Here is a 16,302-nt window from a genome sequence, read left to right as displayed (position 1 = left end):
GCAGGGCTTGCAGTCAGATGAGATGTCTGCCCCTGCCCACTGGTGGGGCTGCAGTAGGACTAGTGTGTATGGTTATGTTCCTCTCCACAGAGTAGGAGTCACTTTGGAGTGGTGCTGGTCCCTGTCAGAGCTGCTTGCACCCTGCCAGAATTGTGGCATTGTTCTGGATGGGCTCCTGCCAAGGGTGTATTGGAGGGGGCATGTCCCCAGGAGCAAGCAGTGGTGGGGTGTGTGGTGTGAGCAAGGTTTGTGCAGGTCTGTTGTGGGAGAAGACCTGGAACTCAGGTCTGGCTGGAGGGGCTGTGTCTGCAGAATGTAGGGGCGGGGTGCATTGTTAAGCAAGTTAGATGGAGAGTGTTCCTGCTACACTGATTCTTGTAGGTATCCCTGCGTCTAGGCTAGGGACAGGGGAGGAAATGGCACCTGATCCCTCTTTCATTCTTAGATAGTTTCCCAACTCACATGCTCTAAGATTAGTAAACAAATCTCCTTTCCACATACCCCAAGTGTTTTCCAAACTGTTGCTTCCAGGGCTGTTTGTTATGCTGTGTCTTTAAGGGTGGAGACTCAGTTTCCTCTCACTCTCCTGGCTCTCCCAGAGCCAAACTGGCTGATTTTTAAAGTTCTAGGCATATGCCTAGAACTAATTGTAAGAACTTGTGGAATTCGACCCCTCTGGTTTTCAAAGCCAAATGTTTTATCTTTTCCCTGTGGGCTTTCCACTGTGATTGTTTCTTTCCCCTCTCCATGCCCGCAGTGTCCGTCCCTCCTGCAGACCGTCCTGTGAATCCATTTAGCTCCCAAGTGCATCTCTATCCTTCCTATCCTCTTCATGTGGCCTCTTCTCTACGTTTAGCTGTGGAGAATCTGTTCTGCCAGGCTTCAGGTCATTTTCTGGGTTATTTACACTGATGTGGGTGTTAGTTTTATCTGAGACAAGGTGAGTCTAGCACCCTCCTACTCTGCCATCTTCCCCAGAAGTAGAATGTTTAACTTTTATGGGAAAAATTAAGCTTAAACGTAAAAGCCATCTTCCTCACAGTCAACCACATAAGTAATTCATAAATGGTTTAATTTTGTGTATATATATATATATATATATATACATAAAAACTATTTCTGTTGTTACGCATACAAAAAACCTTAGAAATAAATTTGAGGATTTTTTAAAAAAGCTTTTTGTTTAATTATGTTTGGAAAAACTTTAACAACACTAGATTTATGTAAATGAATACATGAAACAAAACTAAAATATAGAGCATTTAAAATATTTAGCATTTATCCAAATTATTAAACACTGCCATGTGCAATGCCGCTACTGAAAAAAACAGAGACACTCATTAAATTCTGTATGTTATACAATTGGGATTATTTTTAAGAAATGCATTTTATTGAATGATGGGGAAAGGACATTAAAATCCTCATTAATGTATCTATTTTCCAAATTTGCAAGTATTATTTATACTAAGCTTATCTGACAAGAGCCAGAACAAATGACTAAAAACCTTTCTTACATAATATTTAATTTACTTTACAAATTAAAGAATTTGTCACTTACTGTACTATCTCTTGAATTATACTGGAAGTATTGAAAAATCTAAACTCACAGCATTAACCTTCAGATGTGAAATAAAGCAGTGGAAAGTAATTTTGCGAATGTTTCTCACAATGATTCTGAACTCATCTGTTGAATCACTGTTTCTCTAAAATAGCTATACTAAATCAAATGGAACTTTTACCAAATAGGTTATTTAAATTCTTACCTCTAATATCCCAATCAACATGGGTTATGTAACTGGTAGCGCCTTTGCATATTCCTACTCGTTTACTACTCATCACATTGTATATATCTATAAAACTGTCATGGGATGCTACCGCAAGGTATTTCCCAGAACCTATAACAGAAACATATTTGCTTGAGATTTTCTATCTTTAGAAATATTTTTTACATTCTACAACTAGAGTTAATTTTCTTAACATTTTTTTGGAGGAACTCTTAGGTGTTTTGTAAATTATAACAAAACCTGTATCAAGTGATAATCTGTATTTTTTCAAGCATATTATGATTAATAAAATGTTTTCTTTAGTGTAGTGAGACAGTTCAACGGAAAGAAAAGGCCAAAAATTATATATCATATAATACAGTTTGTGTTTAACTAAAAAAAAGTTTTTTAAAAAGCCCTCTAAATTTAGACAAAATGGAAGTAAACCAACATAAGTACATTTTGCCTTAATGTTAGTACTTCCCACATTACAGTGGGTTTCTTCAGAGATAATACATGGAAACTGCTAAAGCAAAATTAGTGCAAAATTTCAGAAGTATTAAGAATATAATGAAGACAGTCACCCAATCCTTCTATGTTAGAAATGAGGAAACTGAACCTCAGAATAGTTCCTTGGCTTGAGCCTATTTATTTAGTGACAGAATTGGTATTAAGCTGGATATTTTGCCACTGATCTAATACAGGAATTTTACCTTTTACCATAATGTCTTTTCTGTCAAAAAATTAAAATTCCAAGATAAAATAATGGTTAATAAAAATTACATATTGATATATTTGCCCATGGCCAACCCAAGTTAATAATCAAATATGATTTCAATGATACCTTACCTGGTGAAAATCGAATATCTGAAATAATATCTTTTCTGTGGTGAAAAGACACAAGATCCTCTAGAGTATCTGCATTTGCCATTAAGAAACTTCCATCATTCAGACCTACAGCTAAAGCTTTACCATCAGGAGAAAAACAGCAACATCTCCCACCTAAAAAGAGATAGAGAGTATATATCAGGCAATTTTCTTCTATTTAAAAAAATTATGTGCTTAAGGAACCTTTAATTTCAAAGAGAATTCCTGTATTCATTATGGCCTCAAATCAATATTCAAAAGCAGTCAAGGGATGCAGGCAACAAAGTTTTCTACTGAAATCAGTGGTATGAAATTCTAAGCAATAATTAATACAAACCATTTCCCTCTTCCGCATGTAAAAGTACTAATGTTTAAAAACGTAAAAAATTAAGTTGATGAAAAAGAATGAGAGATTTTAATATAAAAAGCCAATGACGTGGAAATGTTTTTTAGTGGGAGGTTGCTACCTCTGTAGTTTCTATTCAACAAATCAGAAATGTAAGGAATAAGTCCATTTTTATAAAAATGCTTTCAAATTTGAAAAAAATATGAAATAGATAATTATTAAACCTAGGAAGACCTATCCATGCATGAAAGATCTAACCATGCATGAAGAAATAATGATGCTAATATTATTCATTTTAAAAAATAAGGGTTAATATGTATTGGGAAATAAACAAAAATGGGCTTGTCCTGACAGCAAGGGATATGGCAGACATATTCAAAAGCCCTAAGACTTTTGGTGTCTTGCATAAAATTTGGAGAGGGAGGGATGGGGTACAGCTGACACAGAATGAAAAGTTAAAGAATGAATTGAGAACAAGTCATTTATTTATCTTTTAATTATATCTGGAAGTACTTCTGATATTTAAGAGATGATGGCAACATGGAGCAGGGTAGCTGGAGTGGAGGTGATGAGAAAGGTTAGGATTTGGATATTCTAAAGATAGAGCTGGCAGGACTCTGACTAACGGGAGGAGCATAGGAGAAAAAGATAAAATCAAGGATATTTGTTTTGAATGGTGATGTCATTTACCAAGACGGAAAAAACTAGAGGAGGTCCAAGTGTTCAGTTTTGTACCCATAAAGTTAAGGATACCTATGAGAAATTCAAGTGAAGACATCAAGAAGGCAGTTTGGTATAATTACACTTCTCTGGAGCTCAAGGGAGAAGACTAGACTAGAGATATAAATATGGGAGACAGTAGCATACAGACAGTAGTCACAGTCATGAGCTGGATAAAAGCTTGTTATTAATTTATTGCCACTCAGCTCCAAATTCACCCTTTTCTTTCGGGCTACGTGATACTAGAGCTAGGCCCTATAGACATTTTTCCTTTTCCAGCTACTTTGATTTTGTCCAGTAGAGGGTACTGGAAGGTCCTTGCAAGGCCAAAGAAGAAGGAAGGGATTTTTCTTTCTCCTGGTGTGCTGGAACTGGGAGATCAGGTTAACAACAGGGCAAGGGTAGGTATGGGGGCTGGGGCTGGGATGGGAAGATTTTTTTCTGCCACCATAGCAAAAGATTTCCTAGACTAGCCCTCTGGCAAGTTTCTTTTCTACGGCACCCACATCTCTCCAAAGAGATCTGAATCTCAGCCGGAGAAACAGGAAGGGGTCCTTCCTTAATCAGCACCCACCAACCTACAGGTGGCAGCTGCTTTCTTCAGTTTGCTTCTATACTCCTTAGAATCCTCTTTACCCCTTCTAGTACTTAATCACCTTTTATTGGTTAACAACACTTATTCAGTATTAAATTTTCCCTATTCCACTTACTAAGGTCGTTTCTGTTTCTTGATTGGTACAGAATTGGTACTGAAGTAGTCACAGGAGACAGATCATTAAAGATGGGATTTTTGGAATTGGTTGAGTCATGCTTTGGGTTTAAGCACAGTGCTGAGCCCTTGCCAACGGGAAATGGGATGTTAGTAATCCAGGGTATATGTATGGGCATAACAATCAAGTTATCTCCTGCAGTTAACTGAAGTAAAATGCCCTCGGAGTCCAAGAGGCTGCTGCCTTTGACCACCACAAAAAGAATGATAACTGCAAAGACTATGCTGTGCAAAAGATTCCACTGAGTGCATGGAACATTTAACAGAAAGAAGTAACAAACTCAGATCCTTAAACTCTCAGCACGAGTCATGGTCTGACTAGAGACCATGGGCTGATGTTGCTAAAAACAAACACGAAATTTAATTGTGTAGGTTGCAAATTTACAATGTCAGCTGAATTCCCAGTTTCACCAAGTTTCTTATGTGATGGGGCACTGACTGGGAAGGAAGGAACTCTGAACTGTGGAATGGGAGCATCTGGTTAGATTCAGACAAAACTGAAAATCTTGAACTTCTGTGTTTATTCTGAGTCTCATGGCCAGTGCCAAGTTTGCTCTCCTGTGCCTGGGAAGACTGATCTTCTGGGATAGATGCCTTGCAGGGGATGTTTAGCCTTCTGAAGAACTATCATAACCACTTCTCTGCTGTCACTAGGCCCCTAACTTGGATCAAATCTCAGCATACTCTAGGGCAGAGATCAGCAATAAACCTTTTCTTAAAGGACCAGAGAAGTAAATATTTTCAGCGTTGCAGGCCATATGGTCTCTGTCACTACTACTCAACTCTGCTACTGTAGTACAAAAGCAGACCTAGACAATACATAAATGAATGGTCATGGCTGTGTCCCAATAAAATATTATTTACATAATCAGGAGGAGGGCTGGATTTGCTGACCTCTGATATAGAGGAAGGAATCCAAAAGCTTAGGGAGGTAAGAATGTTGAAGTAGATTTCTCATATGCAACCTGTATACTTGCCCACCAACTATAGTGCCCCCCAAAGTCTAGAAAACAGTCCCTTTACAAAAGCATTGAGAAATACATTAATTAAGGGCAACATCTACATCTTTGAAAAGCTCTGTGATGTCCTTCTACGTAGAGCAGGAAAAGGAGATGTTTCCATTAATATGGGCTCCCTGATTCAATAGGGATCATCTAGGAAAAGCAGAAGCCAAGTAGCAGCACTTAAAAGAGCAGATTCTTTTACCAAAAAGGGCAGCAGGAATGTCCTAATAATCAGAATGTTTTGGCCTGTGGAGATTTCTGTTGGTGACTAATCAATCATGGTGTCTGCAGGAATGAAATAGATGAGTAGGCTACCAGATTAGTGTTTGATCTATATAACAGAAAAAACTCCAGACCTGGCGGCTAAAAAAACCTGACTTCAATTACCATAATGGAAACTCACAGATTCTCAGCCTGTTTTCAGACCTGAGCCAATTCATATACTCAGAGTCCCTTGATTAAAGGGAAGGCTAAGTCCCATTGAGAGGGACCCTGTAGCAATGCCACAGTATATTAAGTAAATCTTTCTCCAACAATCAGTGGTCACAAATGACTCAACTGAAGAAAAGGAAATACTCAAATGTTCAGGAATTAGTAAACAGGGGCTCTGAACTAACACTAATTCTGTGGATTCCATCCAATTCCTGAATTGTAACAGATACACTTGGCAACTTGTAGAATCCACTAGATTGGCTCTGTGATCCACGGGATAAGGGTCATTACAACAGGAAGAAATAAGTGCAAACCCCTGGAAATTGCTCTCTCAAGATTAGATGCAAAACTGCAAGCCTGAGAACTGCAAAAATTAGTGACATTACCAAAGACTGAAAATATGCACTGGTGAAAACACCTATTACATTTAAACTTGACTGTTTGGTCTATGTGAAATAAGATGGATTTTATTTTAATTTTTTTAAAGATTTATTTTAGAGACAGAGAGAGAGAGAGAGAGAGAGAGAGAGAGAGAGAGAGAGAGAGAACCCCACCACACTCTCACTTTCTCTTTCTTTCTCTGGGGCAGAGGGAGAAGAAGAGAAGCAGACTCCCTGCTGAGTGTGGAGCCCGATTTGGGGCTCAATCGCAGGACCCTGAGATCATGACCTGAGCTGAGATCAAGAGTTGAATGCTTAACCAACTGAGCTATCCAGGCACCCCTAAGATGAATTTTAGATACTAACTATGGATAATAAATTTAATCAGGTAGCAATGTTAACTGAAGCTACTCTTTCAAATCTTTACCAGCACAAACAAACATAGCCCTTAACATTTTGCATGCAGTTATTGCCCTGGTTAAAGCTTTTTTTCTCCACCCCCAATCTGTAAGGACCACCAGAGTAGTCTGCTTTTACCTGGCTTGTATCTGTGCACACCTTCAAAGCCTTGCCTCAGGGCTATTCAACTCTCCTGTTTTTTGTTTTTTTGTTTTTTTTGCCATAGTATAGTCCACAGAGATCCTGATCATCTTGACATTCCACAAAACATCTCAATGGTCCACTACATTGATGACATTATGCAGAATGGATCTGGGGAGCAGGAAGCAACAAGTACTTTAGATGTCTTAGTAAGACATAAGTGAATCAAGAGAGTGGAAGATAATTACCACAAAAATTAAAGGACCTGCCACTTCAGTGAAGCTTCTGGGGATCCAATGATATGGAATACGTCAAGATATTCCCTTTAAGGTGAAAGGTTGCTACACCTTCCAAAACCTATCACAAACAAAAGGAGTAAAATGCCTGTAATGCCTTTTGGAAGCCTACACATTTGAGTGAGCTGCTTCAACCCATTTATCAAGTCACTTAAAAGGCTTCCAAGGGACTAGAACAAGAGGAGGCAAGCTGATCTTCCACTTGGGCCTTATAATCTAGCAAACTCAATGATACTCAAAGTGTCTGTGGTAAACAGGGATGCTATATGAAGCCTCTGGAAAGCTACTGAAGGAGAATTGTACTGCAGATCTCTTAGATTTGGGAGAAAATACCATACCCTCCTTTACAGATACCTATTTTCTCTTTGAGAAGGTGTTTTGGCCTTGCTACTAAGCCTTGGTAGAGAGTAAATGCCTAATCTATAGGATATCAGGTGACTATGTGTCCTAAGCAGCAATCTATGATCAAATGGAAATGGTATATAAAAGACCAGTCTTCCACAGATCTGGAATACAGAAGTAATTTGCATGAACAAGTGGCTCAGAATCCAGCAATAATCCCTGCTACGATACCTCTTCTCTCTCTCAATCTATACCTATGGCCTCATGGGTATTCATTAACGATCAGCTGGCTGAGGAAGAAAAAACTTGAGCCAGATTTACAGATGTTCCTATACAGTATATGTTGGTATCCACCTGAAATCACTATAGCCCCACTCAGGGGTGACCCTGAAGGATAGCAGTAAAGGTAAAATTTCACAATGGGCAGCACTTCAAGCAGTAGTAGTACATTTGGTTTTCCACTTTTGTGGTGAGAGATGACCAGATGGACAGATATACACTGACTCATTAGCATCTGTTAACTATTTGGATGATCAGTTGAGGATTGGATTCTTTCAGGATTAGAAGATTAGAGACAAGGAAATCTGGAAAATGAAACTTTCAGGAAGGGCAAAGGATGTGAAGATTTTTGTGTCCTATGGAATGCCAAACAAAAAGTGTCCACTACAGAGGAGACTCTCAACGAACAGGAGGACAAAACACTATGCTCTGTGGATCTCAGAGAAGCGTCTTCTTCTAGCCAGCTAGCACTTACTCAGTGGGCCTGTGGAGGCAAGGACAGTGTTTATGCTTGACTTAGAAAACATGGACTCTCTTTTCCAACATTATCTTGCTACCACTACCACTGAGTGTCTAATCTGCTAACAGTAGAGACCAAGTGAACTTGATATAACACCATTCCCCGGGGAGACCAACCAGCCAGCTGGTAACAAGCTGATTATATTGGACCTCTTCCATTATGGAGGAGGCAAAGATTCATCTTTACTAGAATAGACATGAATTCTGGATTTGCCTTCCCTGACCATTATGATTCTGCTAGCACCACCATCCATGGACACATGGGATGCCTTTTCCACCATCACCAAATTTCATGCTTCTGATCAAGGAACCTATAGCAAAAAATGTCCAGCATTAGACTCATACCCATGGAATTAACTAGTTTTATCCCAACTCCCACTACTCAGAGAAAGCTACTAACAGAACAATTAATTAACAGTGGAATGGCTTACTGAAAACTAATTTATGGCACCATCTGGGAAACAATACCGTCAAAGACTGGGATTTTGTCTTGCAGGATGCAATATATCCTTTGAATCACAGACCATTACATGGTGCTGTCAACCTCATAGCCAGATTACATGGGTCTAGAAATCAAGAAGTAGAAGTGGGAGTGACTCTTCTCACCATTCAATCTAATAACGAACTTGCACAATTTTGTTTTGCATCCTGGCAACTCTGAGCTCTGCTGATTTAAAGTCTTATCTCCCAAGAGCAGGGAGAATTCTTTTACCAGGGGACAGAATGCTTCCTCTGAATTAGAAGGTGAGACTGCCACCTGGTCATGTTGGGTTCCTTATGCCAGTGAAACAACAAGCAAACAAAGGGGCTGTTACTCTTCCAGGGGGAGTAATTGATCCCAATTGCAGAGTTATTACTACACACTGAGAGCAAAGGGGACTATATCTGGAACCCAGGGGGACTCACTGGGACATTTCTAGTCTTCCATAACCAATGGTAAAACTTAATGGAACAGCAACCAGGAAAAAAAAACAGGTAGAGATACTGAGATTTCATATTATTTAGCAATAAAGGTTTGGGTTACCCCATGAGCCAAATAACTCCAACCACCTGAGGTTCTGGCTAAGGACAAAGAAAATATTGGGGTGCCTGGGTGGCTCAGTCATTAAGCATCTGCCTTCGGCTCAGGTCATGGTCCCAGAGTCCTGGGATCAAGCCCCACATCGGGCTTCCTGCTCAGTGGGGAGTCTGCTTCTCCCTCTCCCACTCCCCCTGCCTGTGTTCCAGCTCTCGCTGTCAAATAAATAAATAAAATCTTAAAAAAAAAAAAGGACAGGGGCCCCTGAGTGGCTCAGTCATTAAGCGTCTGCCTTCGGCTCAGGTCATGATCCCAGGGTCCTGGGATCGAGCCCCGCATTGGGCTCCCTGCTCCGCGGGAAGCCTGCTTCTCCCTCTCCCACTCCCTCTGCTTGTGTTCCCTCTTTCGCTGTGTCTCTCTCTGTCAAATAAATAAAATCTTAAAAAAAAAAAAGGACAAAGAAAATATGAAATGGGTAATAGAAAAGGGAAGTCAGAGATATCAACCACAGCCCATAACCAGTTATGGATACAGGGACTATACATAAACGCTTATTATGTGTATACATAAACTATTTACATCTTTTTTTAAAAATATTTTTTTGAAGATTTTATTTATTCACTTGACAGAGAGAAACACAGCAAGAGAGGGAACACAAGCAGGGGGAGTGGGAGAGGGAGAAGCAGGCTTCCCTCTGAGCAGGGAGTCCGATCCCAGGACCCTGGGATCATGACCTGAGCTGAAGGCAGACGCTTAACAACTGAGCCACCCAGGTACCCCCTAAAAAATATTTTTTCAAGTTTGTTGGTGGTTAACTTTACAATTTAGTCTTTTTTTTTTTTTAAGGATTTTATTTATTTGACAGAGAGAGACACAGCAAGAGAGGGAACACAAACAGGGGGAGTGGGAGAGGGAGAAGCAGACTTCCTGCCAAGCAGGGAGCCTGACACGGGGCTCGATCCCAGGACCCCGGGATCATGACCTGAGCCGAATGCAGACGCTTAACCAACTGAGCCACCCAGGCGTCCCTGTATTGTCCTTTTATTAAGTATTACAATCATATCTCAAGGGAAGAGTACACTTTTTTAAGAGTAGACTTTTAAAATTATGCCTGGGAGTAAAGAAAGACATCAGGAAATAGACTTGTGTATGCTCCCTGGGTTCTAGATAGAGGGGGAAAAAAATCATACTTGAGGACTCACAAATGTAGGGTGGCTTATACAAATCCTAGATTTCAAGCTATGCTAATTACAGGATTTATGCAATCCTAGTTCAAAAAATCCTTAGTAGTTCTCGATGGTAGCAACTTAGGCACCTGGGAGAAGGAAACAAAATCACTCTGGAAGAACACCTTTGATCCAGACCTCGGAGAATCCCTACAGGTAAAGAAAGCCCAATTAAACATAAACTTACAATCCAAATTTTTAAGCACAAAAGAAAATGGCACGCCAGGAGGGAGTCAGCAGAAAAATAACCCCTAAACAGCAGAAAGAAAAAACAGCATACTCAGATCCCAAAGGATGTCAGATAACTAGATTTTATATTCTTTATCTGATAGGTAAAGATTAAAGACATAAGAGAGGAAAGCTAAAACATAAACAAGAATGATATGTTATAAAAAAAAAATCTAAGGTCAATTCTCAAAATCAAATACCTAACAGGTAGGTTACACAGCAGATGTGAAAGAGAAAGAGCTAATTATTCAGCCATCAAAAAGAATGAAATCTTGCCATTTGCAACAACATGGATGGAGCTAGAGAGTATTATGCTAAGTGAAATAAGTCAAAGAAAAATACCATCTGATTTCATTCACATGTGGAATTTAAGAAACAAAACAAATAAGCAAAGGGAAATAAAGAGAGAGAGGCAAACCAAGAAACATACTATAGAAGTAAGGTCACACACAAAAGTACAGGTATGAAAAAAGATATTGTAGGAAAATGGAAACCCAAAGAAATCTGGGCAGCTATACTTTTATCAGACAAAACAGACTTTAAAATAAAGACTGTAATAAGAGACAAGAAGGTCGATACATAATGATAAAGGGGTCAATGCAACAAAAGGAGGTAACATTTGTTAATATTTATGTACACAACAGAAGAGAATCTAAACACATAAAGCAAATATTAACAGAACTAAAGGGAGAAGTAGACAGCAATACAATAAGAGTAGGGGTCTTTAATACCCCATTCACATCAATGGATAGATCATCTAGACAGAAAATTAGTAAGGAAACACTGGCCTTAAATGGCATGTTACACCAGATGGGCTTAACAGATATTTACAGAAGATCCATTCAAAAACAAGAGAATACACATTCTTCTCAAGTACACACGGAACATTTTCCAAGATAGATCAATGTTAGGTCACAAAACAAGTATTAATAAATTTAAGAGGACTAAAATCATATCAAGCATCTATTCCAACCACAACAGTATGAAACCAGAAATTAATTACATGAAGAAACCTGGAAAATTCACAAATACATGGAGATTAAAGAACATGCTACTAAACAACCAATGGGTCAAGGAAGAACTTAAAAGAGAAATCAAAAAAATACTGAGATGGGTATTAAAGAGGGCACTACTGAATGGAGCACAGGGTGTTATACACAAACAATGTATCATGGAACACTACATCAAAAACTAATGATGTAATGTATGGTGATTAACATGACCTAATAAAATAAAAATACTGAGACAAACAAAAATGAAAATGTAACTTACCAAAATTTATGAGATAGAATAAAACAGTTCTAAGAGGAACTGTTAGTGATAAATGCCTACCTTAAGAAACAAAAAAAAAAAATCTGAACTAAACAATCTAACTTTACACCTCAAAGAACTAGAGAGAGAAAAAAAAAGAACTGAAGGCCAAGTTAGTAGAAGAAAGGAAATAAAGATTAGAACAGAAATAAATGAAATAGAGACTAAAAAGACAATAGAAAAATCAATGAAACTAAGAGCTGGTTCTTTGAGAAGACAAATAAAATTGACAAATCTTTAGCTAGACTCACCAAGAAAAAAGAGAGGACTCAAAATCAGAAGTGAAAGAGGAGATGTTACAACCAATACCACAGAATACAAAGGATCGTAAAAGACTACCTTGAACAAGTATTTGCCAACATTTGGACAACCCAGAAGAAATGAATAAATTCCTAAAAACATACAACCTGCCAAGACTAAATCATGATGAAATAGAAAATCTGAACAGAATGGTTACTAGCAAGGAGATTAAGTCAGTAATCAAAAATCTCCCAATGAATAAAAGTTCAGGAGCAGATGGCTTCACCAGTGAATTCTACCAAGTACCTAAAGAAGAATTAATAGGAATCCTGCTCAAACTCTTCCGAAAAACAAAAGAGGGAGGAACTTTTCCAAACATATTTTACAAGGCCAACATTACCTTAATACCAAAATCAGACAAGATGCCAGAAAAAAGGAAAATCACAGGTCAATATCTTTGATGAACATAGATGCAAAAATCCTCAACAAAGTATTAGCAAACTAAATTCAATAATACATTAAAAGGATCATACAGCATGATCAAGTCGGATTTATTCCAGGGATACAAGGATGGTTCAACATATACACATTAGTCAATGTGATACACTACCATTAGCAAAATGAAGGACAGGGGTCCCTGGGTGGCTCAGTCAGTTAACCATCCAATTCTTGATTTCAGCTGAGGTCATGATTTCTGGATTGTGAGCTCAAGCCCCATGCCAGGCTCCATGATGAGCATGGAGCCTGTTTAAGATTCTCTCTCCCTCTCTCTCCCTCTCCTTCTGCCCCTGCCCCCTCACTCTTTCAAAAGAAAAAAAAAAAAGATAAAATTCATGATCTCATTAGATGCAGAAAGGCATCTGACAAAATTAAACATGTGTTAATAAAAACTCTCAACAAAGTGGGTATAGAAGAAGGCTACCTCAACATAATAAAGGCCACATATGACAAGCCCACAGCTAACATCATACTCAATGGTGAAAGGCTGAAATGTTTTCCTCTAAGATCAAGAACAAGACAAGGATGTCTACTCTTGCCACTTTTATTCAACATAGTGTTAGAAGTCCTAGCCAGAGCAATTGGGGGTGGGGTGGGGGGGGGGAGAAGAAAAAGAAAAGGCATCCAAATTACAAAGAAAGTAAAACTCTCACTATTTGCAGATGACACATCATATATAGAAAACCCTATGACTCCATCAAAAACTGTCAGAATAAAATTCAGTAAAGTTGCAGACTACAAAATCAATACACAAAAATCTGTTGCATTTCTTCATAATAACAAACTCTGAGAAAGAGAAATTAAGAAAACAATCCCATTTATAATTGTGTTAAAAAAAAAAAAAACACCTAGGAAGTTTTAACCAGGGAGGTGAAAGACCTATATATTGAAACCTATTAAAACATTAATGAAATTAAAGACAACAAAATAAACAAAAAGATATTCTGTGCTCACTGATTGGAGGAATTAATACTGTTAAAATGTCTATTTCACCCTAAGCAAAATATAGATTCAATGCAATCCCTATCAAAATTCCAATGGTATTGAGGTATCTGGCTGGCTCAGTTGGTAGAGCATGTGACTCTTAATCTCAGGGTAGTGAGTTCAAGCACCATGCTGGGCATAGAGTCTAGTTAAAAAATTCCAATGGTATTTTTCACAGAAATAGAACACTCCTAAAATTTGTATGGAACCACGAAAGACCCTGAGTAGCCAAAGCAATTTTTGAGAAAGAACAAAGCTGGAGGCAGCACAAGCTCTGATTTCAAACTATATTATAAAGCTACAGTAACTAAAACAGTATGGTATTGGCATAGAAACAGACACATAGATCAATGGAAATGAATACAAAGCCCAGAAATGAACCCATACATATATGGTCAAATAATTTAAGACAAAGAAGCCAAGATTATACAATGGAGAAAGGATGGTCTCTCCAATAAATGGTGTTAGGAAAACTGGCAGGCACATGCAAAAGAATGAAACTGGACCACTATCTTACACCATTCACAAAAATTAACCTGAAAGAAATGTAAGACCTGAAACCATAAGACTCCTAGAAGAAAACACAGGCAGTAATATGCTTCTTGACATAGGTCTTGCTGATTTTTAAAAACCTAACACCAAAATCAAACACAACAAAAGCAAAAATCAACAAGTGGGACATCAAGCTAAAAAGTTTCTGCACAGCAAAGGAAATCAACGAAAACGCAATCTACCCAACGGGAGAAAATAGCTGCAGATCATATATCTGAGTGGGGGCTATTATTCAAAATACATAAGGAACTCCTACAACTCAACAGTGAAAAAACAAACAATCCAATTAAAAAATGGGCAGAAGATCTGAATAGATACTTGTCCAAAGAAGACATACAGATGGCCAACAGGTACATGAAAAGATGCTCAACATCATTAATCACCTGGGAAACGCAAATCAAAACCACAGTAAGATAGACCTCATACCTATTAGAATGGTTATTATCAAAAAGACAAAAAATAAGTGTTGGCAAGAATGTGGGGAAAACAGAATCCTCATGCACTGCTGTGGGAATGTAAACTGGTACAGCCAGTACAAAAAACAGTATGGATGTTCCCCCCAAAATTAAAAATAGAACTACCATATAATCCAGCAATTCCACTCCTGGGAATTTATCTGAAAAAAATGAAAACAATAATTTGAAGGATATATTCATTCCCATGTTCACTGCTGCATTATTTTAAATAGCAAGGATATGTAATAACCTAAATGTCCATTGATGGATGAAAGGATAAAGAAATTATGGTATACAATGGAATTTAATTCAACCATAAAAACAAATGAAATCCTGCCATTTCTGACAACATGGATGGACCTCAAGGGTATCAGCTAAGTGAAGTAAGTCAGAGACAGACAAATACTATATGATCTCTTTTATATGTGGAATCTAAAACAAAACAAAAACCCAAGCTCGTAGATACAAAGAATAGACTGATGGTTACTAGAGTTGAGGAAGGGGTAGGGAGAAAAAAAATGGGGTTTGATTATAATTAAAAGCTAAAGCCAGGGAGTACAAGTTTCTAACAGAAACTTCTAACACATCATTACATAAAAAAGTGTGAGAGGTTAGCAATATTTAGAAAATACCTGCTTGGGCTCCTGGGTGGCTCAGTTGGTTAAGCGACTGCCTTCAGCTCAGGTCATGATCCTGTAGTCCCAGGATCGAGTTCCACATTGGGCTCCCTGCTCAGCGGGGAGCCTGCTTCTCTCTCTGACCCTCCCCCCTCTCATGCTCTCTCTTTCTCTCTCAAATAATAAAATCTTAAAAAGAAAATGCTTGCTTTATAGATATTAACATCATAGACATTAATTCATGTTACATATTTATATTTCTGGTTATTCTAGAACTTGTTACTATAAATGAAATTACTTGTTTGGCAAAATTCTCATAGAACAATCTACATTAACTATAATGACTCTTTTTTTTAAGATTTATTTATTTTAGAGAGAGAGTGTGTGTGAGTAAGCAAGGGGAGGGGCCAGAGGAGAGGGAGAGAGCATCCTCAAGCAGACTCCCCGCTAAGCATGAAGCCTGACACGGGGCTCATCCCAGGACCCTGAGATCATGACCTGAGCTGAAATCAAGAGTTGGATGCTTAACTGAGCCAACCAGGCGCCCCTATGACTTACTTTTATAAAATGTTAAGCCTCAGCATCATAAAAGTTATATACTCATTTGCTGAAGAAAATAGTATTTGCTTACTGAATGTTTGAAGGAGATAACTATTTCATAATTTTTAAACCATTAGGACTTCAGTAATTTTGTAATTAACTCAACCAGTATAAAACCACACATAACCTTTTAAAGTTAAGAAAATCCACCTATTTTCCTTTTTTTAAAGGTTTTTATTTAAATTTCAGTTAACAGGGTAATATTAGTTTCAGGTGTACAATATGGCGATTCAACACTTACATACAACACCCGGTGCTCATCACAACAAGTGCCCTCCTTAATCCTCATCACCTATTTAACCCATTCCCCCCACCC

At 38.2% G+C, this 16,302-nt stretch overlaps 1 protein-coding gene across 8 annotated transcripts in view; it reads right to left on the bottom strand.

Moving 5' to 3' along the window:
• EML5 (EMAP like 5) overlaps positions 1-16,302 on the bottom strand; it is a 168,940-nt gene that overhangs the window by 44,653 nt on the left and 107,985 nt on the right. For 7 of the 8 annotated variants that reach the window (XM_027572413.2, XM_027572414.2, XM_027572415.2 and 4 more), the window contains 2 exons: positions 2,613-2,765; positions 1,764-1,895 (listed from right to left, as the gene is read on the bottom strand). In XM_027572413.2, coding sequence (XP_027428214.1) covers positions 1,764-1,895; positions 2,613-2,765 — 285 coding nt within the window. Of the gene's footprint in view, positions 1-1,763; positions 1,896-2,612; positions 2,766-6,826; positions 6,993-16,302 lie in introns of those variants that run through there. The other variant, XM_035728271.1, reaches the window with a different exon arrangement.

The sequence above is a fragment of the Zalophus californianus genome, chromosome 6, assembly GCF_009762305.2.
Source record: "Zalophus californianus isolate mZalCal1 chromosome 6, mZalCal1.pri.v2, whole genome shotgun sequence".
Taxonomy (NCBI): Eukaryota; Metazoa; Chordata; class Mammalia; order Carnivora; family Otariidae; genus Zalophus; species Zalophus californianus.
The sequence above is the reverse complement of the archived record's forward strand: the minus strand, read 5'-3'. Positions and strand labels throughout refer to the sequence as shown.